The sequence below is a fragment of the Mesoplodon bidens genome, assembly GCF_964165515.1.
Source record: "Mesoplodon bidens genome assembly, chromosome: 15".
NCBI lineage: Eukaryota > Metazoa > Chordata > Mammalia > Artiodactyla > Ziphiidae > Mesoplodon > Mesoplodon bidens.
In genome coordinates this window covers 38551261-38559790 of record NC_138171.1, presented here as the reverse complement: position 1 = coordinate 38559790, position 8530 = coordinate 38551261, and the positions used below count along the sequence as shown (strand labels likewise).

General features: G+C 49.5%; 1 protein-coding gene across 6 annotated transcripts in view; it reads right to left on the bottom strand.

The window, feature by feature from the left end:
- Positions 1 to 6525: 6525 nt before the first annotated feature.
- GTF2I (general transcription factor IIi) overlaps positions 6526 to 8530 on the bottom strand; it is a gene marked incomplete at its 3' end in the record, with an annotated part of 98345 nt that continues 96340 nt past the window's right edge. For all 6 annotated transcript variants that reach the window (XM_081257592.1, XM_081257595.1, XM_081257593.1 and 3 more), the window contains 2 exons: positions 8398 to 8473; positions 6526 to 7668 (listed from right to left, as the gene is read on the bottom strand). In XM_081257592.1, the coding sequence (XP_081113718.1) occupies positions 8415 to 8473 (59 nt within the window). The remainder of the gene's footprint in view (positions 7669 to 8397; positions 8474 to 8530) is intronic.

Sequence of the window (8530 nt, the reverse complement as noted above, 5' to 3'; positions counted from 1 at the left end):
CCTCCCTGAGGGATGCTCAGCTTGTCTCTGGTCTTCCCTGTCCCATGTAGTGCTGTCTTGCGGCCCCCACACAGAGGTCAGACTTGCAGCATTGGCTCACCTGGGAAGGGTAGAGGAAGTGGCTGGTGGGGCTGGCTGCAGTGGTACCCACCCCCCCACACACCTCCATGCCCCGGCACTTCCTTCCCTTCTTCTCAGTGGTCTTTCCACTCTTGCATAATTGCCCAGCCAGGCTGCTCTGTCCTGCTGACACCAGACACAACTCAGCGGCCCAAGCCATCAGCTGCTACCTCTCCACTTCCCTCCTGTGGTCTCCCCAAACGTCGCCTTGCTCCTTACCGCGCCCAGGCAGAGCGCAGGCGTCCAAAGCATGAAGTGCTAAGAACTCGTATTTACCTTGTAAGGACCTCCATAAGCGGGCTCATAGCCTTTTGTTGGCATGAGATAGATTTACTTGAATGCATGGATGAAACAAGTGAGTGACCAAATGCTTAATTTTAAAAAGTGAACAAAACTGGAGATAATTAATAAATAAGTTTGTTTTGGGGGGGAGATACAAACTTAAAAATTTTAGAACTTTCAAATTGTGAAATTATAGAAAACTACAGAAAAATGAAGTTTAAACATAAAATTTTAGCTAACATTATAGATATCTCGTTACCCATCACCCAGGTATTAGATGAATACCAGAGCCCCCAGAATCCCCCCCCACTTCCCATTGAGTGCTAACAAAGGACTTAGCCTGGGTCAGGAGTGCTTTATATTTAGGATCACATCTTATCCTCACAATGAGACTATCAGGTAGGTACTGTTATTTCCCCTACTTTATAGATGGGAAAACTGAGGCACAGAGAGGTAAATAGGTTGCCACCACTGGTAAGCAAAAAGCTGGGTCTTGACCTAGGCAGTCTGGACCCTGGACCCATGCTCTTTTTTTTTTTTGGCTGCGTTGGGTCTTTGTTGCTGTGCGCGACCGGGGACTACTCTTCATTGCAGTGCACAGTTCTCATTGCGGTGGCTTCTCTCATGGCAGAGCACGGGCTCCAGGCGCGCGGGCCTCAGTAGTTGTGGCGTGTGGGCTCAGTAGTTGTGGTGCATGGGCTTAGATGCTCTGCGGCATGTGGGATCTTCCTGGACCAGGGCTTGAATCCGTGTCCCCTGCATTGGCAGGCAGACTCTCAACCACTGCGCCACCAGGGAAGTCCTGGACCCACGCTCTTAACCACTGGCTCCCCTGAGTGAGTGAATGACGACTGGGGTTCACGAATGAGGAGCCAGACTGTGCAAACGCCCCAAAGAGGGAGATTCTCGCAACAGGCCAGACTGGACGGGAAGCAGGGCTTCCCAGTCTGGCCCAAAGACCTTGGCCTCTCCAGATGCCGCCTTCCTCAGATGGACAGGGCTGGGCAGTTCCTCAACCAGGAGATCCCCAAGGCTGGGCCTTGGAGACAGGCTACATGGACAAAGGTTTGGCCTGAGGGCCTGAGGCCCAGGCAGTGCCCTCTGGGATCTCCTGTCAGGCTTCCCAGGATGGGAACAAAGCAGCCCTGGCTACGGGAATGCTCCTTCCCAAGTCTAAATTAAGCCCCTCCCGCTGGTCCCCAGCTAGGCAGTTCTCGCCTGGCGCCTGGAGGAAGAGGGGCCCCGGGCCGCTGCTGGCCAGTAGGCTAAGGGCGCCCTCGGCGGTGAGGCTGGCTGTGCGAGGGCTCTGAGGGCAAGCAGGGGTCTGCATGGAAATGTCGGCCACGCACAACCTGCCTCCCTTTCTTAGCAAATCAGGCCAGGAGCGGGCTCGGGCTGGGTCAGGGATGGACCTCGAGGCCTCATCAGAAGAGAACCGGGAGCCTGCACTCAGGACCGGGGCTTAGGACATACCCAAGCCACACGTGGGAATTCCTTCTCCCCTGGGCCTGATGACACTGATGTCCAGTCCTTGGCCTAGGGACACAGGAGTGAGGGCTCCAGTGCTGGACATGCACAGGAATGAGACTGAGCCTTTGGTCTGTAGGAGGCCACGTACACGCCAACCGCTGGCTATGAGCACACGGCCCGGAACCCAACCCACACTGACCTCCTCCCATTCAGGGCTGTGTGCCCCTGGGCAAGCTCCGGGCCTGTACTTTTCACCTGTAAAATGGCATTAGTAACCGTACCTACTCTGTGGACTGTTCGGAGGATTTAGGGAGGTCCGAGGCAGTTTCTTGCTGTTTAAACCGGGCCTTTAAGGAGGGAAGTGTCACACGGATGAGAGCTGGCACTCCAGGCTGCTGGGGTGTGCAAGCCTCAGACCCCAGGTCAGGCTTGTGCTCTCTGCCTCAGCCATCACGGGGAGCCGTCAGCGCGCTGCGAAGCCCCTGGCCTGGCCCTGAGAGAGCTCAGTAGTGCCTGGAGCTGTGGGCGTGGGATGGGGACTTCCCAGACCAGGCTGGGGAAGACAGCAGCTAAGGGCATGGACAGCAATTTGTTCTGGGGGGCAGGGCTGGGGCTGTCCCCTCTGCACTCCGGCGTCTGGCAGGGGTCCTGACACCAAGAGGGCCCTTAACAAATGCCAGATGGACAGGAACTCTGCAAGCTGGTCCCACTCCAAAGCCAGGAGCCCAACGATGGCCCCCAGGGACAGCCTGTGCCCGCCCTCCCGCCCCACTTCCTCCCTGGGGCCTGATGTGTCACGTGGTGAGAGCTATTTGAAGTTCACCGACCAACCATCAAGGGTAAATCCAGCAGCAGGCTGCCGCCTCAGGGTGTTTTGTGGTGATTTGTCTAGAGCTTGAAGCTAATTCCAGTAATGAGAACTCCCGCCTAAATCCAGTCACCAGGGCTGGGCTGCCATTTCCACATCTCCCCAGCCCAGACACAGTGTAGAGGAGCAAGCTGGCGGCAGCATGAAGTCCGTCTGGGACCTGCCCAGGGCTCAGTACCTCTGCCACTGCCCAGGGGGTGCCGAACAGTAAAGACGCACAGGCCTGGGGTGAGGGGCTGGTCACCTGTAGACAGATGGTTTGCTTACAAAGGTTCCTGGCAGGGCCCCATCTTGCCTCAAGTACCGGGGCAATGATGCCACTCCTCTGAGACAGAAAGCTCCTCTTCTGAAGGGCAACAAGAGCCAACACGTGCTACGGCTTTTTGACCACATGCCATAGGGTGCCTGCTCTGACCTTGCCATTCTGGAAACCTGCACTTGCTATCTTTCATTAGGGGTTTTTCCTAGAGGATATATTGATAGATGGGTCGTTGTCAGGGAGAAGACAGTTTGTCTAAATTACAGAGCATGCAGATCTATAGATCCTTTCAGGATTTATCTAAATCTTCTTAGGAGCCTTGGAGGTGGGCTTTCTCTTCTGCTGCCTCTGGTTGGGGCTCATTCAGTAAATGAGTTGGGGCTACTCAAGTGGGAACAGCTCTTACTAGGTTCCCCCAGTCACTGCCAAGCACATGGTCTTTGGTGAGGGTCATTATTGCTTTCTACAACTTGAGGCACTGTGGGTTTTAAACAGGCATCCTGAGATCATGCATGAAGTTGATGCTGCAAAAGGCCCATCAACCACCTGCTCTTGCTTCTGAGAAGGAAACCCGGCAGGAAACACTTACAAATGGGCATTGTATCATAGCTTGTTTTCAGTGCTACCTTTCCTGATACTTCCTCAAAATAAAACCACAAGGTACGGGGGGTTAGGGGTCGGGGGTCGGGGGTCGGACAGGACAGGAGGGAGGTGACACACAAGACCATTGCTGACCAGAGTAGGGGAGCTGGGAAGCCAAGGGGCTTTGCTGTTTTTCACCCAGCACCCGGGGTTAAAAAGCCCCTCTGGAGCAACAGCTAGGTCCACCCACTGTGACTTGTCAACGGGGCCACCATACCCTGAGGAACTTGCGATTTCAACAACCTGCTACAAGCCGCTTTCCTATCTGCCTTTTGAGCCAAGAAAGCTGGCAGCCATGAGAGGAAGTACAGAAAGCTTACCATCCCTTTAGTAGGTAGTGGAGTAAAACAGAACCCAAACTGCAGAGGTTGGAGAGCAACTCTACGGTGGTCTAACCAGAAGGCTACACAGCCCGACTTGTGCTCATCCTACTGGACTCAGGGCTGAGTAGAACAGGGACCTCAGAGACTGCCTCAATCCCCACATCCTGTCTCCCTCTTCTTCCCTATCATAGGGAAACCGAGGCATCTCTGGGAGACCACCACATCTTTCAAAATACATAGTCCAGAAAGTGGGGCTTCCACTTAGCAAGGTGAGACCAGATTGTGACAGTTACCTGTCCACTAATGGTTAAGCCAACCAGGATCTTGAGTTTATTCAGACTGGGGCTTGGGGTGTGGAAACTGGAGGGGTCTGGTCTCTCAATCTCCCTCTCCAACGGACCTTTCCGGTTCCTGTTGGGGGAGGAAAGAGAAAAGGCAGAAATGAAGCTGGAGGATGCTCACATAGCCAGCCTACTTCAAAGGGGCATTGGCTGCCTGCCATAGTAGGCAGCTCTGTCCTGGCGACACTGGGCGCTACAGACCCGGGCCCAGTCTCGCCCCTCAGTCTCGGAGGTAAGACTGTGCCAATGACTTGATTTCTTGTCTTTATTTCCTCATCTCTCAAATCCCAAGGTGACCTGGGCATAGGGCGTGAATGCACAGTGAATAAGCCTAACCTCACTTTCAGCATCACAGATGATTTAGATCAATGAAAAGATAAAAAGGTCTCTTAGGATGTGCTGACTGCTCAACAGGGTAAGTTTACGTGCACTCGCACAGTCTGAGTGGTGGCAGGCTGGGCAAATGCAGAGATTTCTCTCAGCACTGCCGACAGCCATGCCCACAGTAGCTCTGCCAACTGCCCGAGGGCAGAGGCTGCCCCATGAACAGAGCTCGGCTCTCCCCGCCACCCAAGGCCCAGAGCTGGGCACGGGGTCGTTAGCACTTGGCCCAACTCCACCAAACGGGGTTTAACTCATACAATCCTGCGATGGACACATTTCTTTGGTTCTACCGTTTTTCTGTCGGCAATTTACTGAAGATAACAGCTGTCCAGAAGCAGAGCTTGGATTTGGTCACAAGGCCTATGTTCCCAGTCATTCTGCTGCACTTCCTGGTAAAATAAGGTTTAACCATCACTATCATGGAATCAGGATGTGTTCCAGAAACACATTAGAATTACTGATGAGACCTATGTAACCTGTCATTTGTTTTTCAGTCCGGTCCTTACTGATCTAGTGAAGACCTTGGTGGCCAAGTTTTAACACCCCTCACCCCCTGAAGAATCACGCTATCTATCAACTGTCTCATTTCTGAATGCACCACCTGTTCACTAACACAGGTGGTGGAAGGCTTGTCTTGTACACGGTTCCCGGGCTCCGAATGAGCAGGCCAGGGCGACACTCCAGCCATTTTAAAACAAGCCCATGATGCTGAAACCAGGGCTAATCTGACCATCGCAGGTAAGGAGGCAAATTGCTAAGGCAGTCACCTCACCAGGAAACAATGTTGTCCTACGGAAGGCTTTACTGAGATACCCGACTGTGGGAAGCAGAGAGTTAATGAGGTATGTTAAAACGACAGTGAGTTAATAAATAAAAATGACTTATTCCACCTCCAGGCTCTTCCACTCAAAGACAGATGCAGGAACAGCACCCCTTGCCTGAGGTTCAACATTTCTTAAAGGAACCAATAAGCCTGTTTAGAGGAGAGGCAGAATGGGACAGAACAGCATTCTTAAACCTTTTGCGTATCACCACAAGGAGGACACAGCACTGGTTCTGTGCTGTTGTCCATAGTACAGAAACGGATGCACTTGCTAGACGTTAAGAAACTTTATATTTTTTTTTTAAAAAAAAGCTTTCTAATAGTATATATAAAAACAAAAGACGTGTGTATGCATATACACAGAATTTTCATACTGGATGTATACACTTACACTGGGAAACAGATCTCCTTGTAAGTCTGTGCTCCCGCAAACTTTCTGTTAAAGAGTTACATGCACAAGCTTAACTCCTTTTAAAAGCAGCCTTTGGATGACTACGGTTCTCCAGTGGCTGGGATGGGAAGCGTGGGTGGAGGCAGCCAGGTTGTGAACACCTTAAGAACACGGGAAAGGAACCCTGAGACTCTACTGCAGCAGCTGTCTCCTCCTAATATCGGTTGGTAAGTTAGGAACAAACCAGTTTGGCTTTCCCTGAGGTCACACTTGTAAGGGTAAAGGAGAGGCAGAGGGTGATGGTGGAGAGGACAGAGAAGACCTGGAGCCAGTGTGTGGTTTTCACGGGGGAGGGGCTGACATACGGGCTCTACCTGGGGAGGGACTCTGACCTCCAACATCATGCGTATGCTGCATACAGTTGGCATGTCACAGATAAAAAGCTGGGGGCTCCAGCCCCAGCTCAGCCCAGAGGCACAGCGGTCTCAGACACACCGTGAGCAGTGGTGTCCTGACAAGGGACTGAGCCTCTGGACCGTGCCCACCTAACCTCGCCTTGCATTCCGCCGAGCCACCCAAGGTTTCCCCACACAGTCATGAAAACACCTTAAAAAGAAATGAATTAGTGTGTGAAAGGCATGGATGGATTTTATTTATTACCCTATATCTACAATTTGAGGTAAAATATAAGCAACACATAAAAATGCCTATTTCTGCTACCATGTAATATAATTCTCCATCGTGAATATTGTGATAAAGCTAATGAAAACTCTATGCCATCACATACTCTAGCTTTTCATATAGCTGGTATTTTACAACTCTTACTGTTTGTGAAATCTCAACACATGTAAGATTCTCCTACAAATGGCGCAGAATATCAGAGGGCGCCTGATCAGCTTACTGACCCCTCCCTCCCCACACTGGAGCCTCAATGTTACAAGTAGAATTGTTAAGTAATGAAGGCAGTGAAACCCCCTTGAGTCTGATCCAAGCTGGAATAGTGTTCCAAAGAATTCCACACCACAATGGGTTACATGACAGTGAGGCTTTAGTGTCATTCAGCTTGCCCAAACACTTATACCTGATCTGAAACTTCTGGTACACCATGCATTTTATTTGGATGAAAAGTAAATGTGGATGGAAGAGGTCCTCTGTACTCCATCGATAAGCCACACGCTGAGATACTGACCTCTTACTGGCTGTTAGGTGATCCAGATGGTTGATTTTTAATTACGATAAAAAACATATGAACCATGATAGAGAGCTTAGGAAAAGGTTTAGTCAAATATACAGATACTAACTGTTCACTCAGTCATTAAGGAGAACCGTGAACAAAAGGATCAATTAGGTGATTTTTCAAATAGAAAAACTAAAGAGCTGAACTATCACAGGTATTTTCTTCACTGCAGAAGCTGAGATGTTCCAGTAGGAGAGATCTTCACTTGATTGGGAAACAAACACCACAGCTGAAGGCTCTGCTGAATACGTAAAAAATCTGATGAGATTCATCCCTGTCATTTTCCCTGTCGTTTTTCCAGCACTGCTGTAAAATCCTTATAATACATTCCAAAGTAAACCAGCCATTCCAAATCTACAGTCACTCTGCTCTTTAATTCAATTCACAGAACTGCTGAAAAAGTAGACATTTCTATCTAAAAGTAGAAAAAAAGGTTTGTATAGAAGGTATTTCTGTTATACAAGTATATTACACAGCTTGGGGCAGTAACAGGTCCGAAAAGCTCTTCTCACCCACTGATACTTTAAGCTAAAATAGGAGAGAAAACAAACAAGCAAGAAAACAGGTTAATTTGATTATAGGAATTTATGGTTCACTAATATCTCAACTTAATTACCACTTAAATCCATGGACTGACAGTACATGGCCAATTCCATGACCAAAAAAGTCTCTGGAGTGTCAGGTACAGATGAGAGCTAACTGTATCCTCTAACTATCATGAAAACATTCAACAGCTGGGGCTTAGTGTGGTTCAATATGACATGAAAACCAAGTTTCACTGACTCCTGGTCTAGAGCTGCCCCTCCTGGGTAGTAACCTGGCCAAGTTTAAGATGTTTGGAATAACTGGATCAGGCTTTATAACTTAATTATGCAAGATGCACAATGGATTGTGTAGCTCAGCCAGACTCTGCAAATACTGTTACTATGATTAGGGGAAAAAGTCAGTCTGTTGATCCCGACTCACAGTGAACTCCAATGGCAAGGACAAGATTTAACCTATAGGTTAGAAACAAAACACTTTCCATTTGAGGCAAAGCGCTTTACCTTCTTTGCCTGACATATATTGATCCAAGGAAAATCTCTCTGCTTGAATCTTCTAGCTCAAACCACCCAGTATGCTTATACTTTGTCCTCACGTGCCCTGAAGGCGGGGGCACCATTTATGACTGAAGCAGGGAAAACACTTCAGCTTATGAATATGCAGGTGGGTTCAGATAGATACCACATGGCATCCTGGACACAGAAGCTGATTTACCCTAGGAGGGAAGAGGTCTACCACGTAGGGTCTGGTTCTTGCTTGATTTGAGAGCTTCCATCAGTCTCCTTTATTTCTATCAAGTAAAACAAAAGGGAACCGATTAACTGTACTATTAATGCAAATCTGTTCA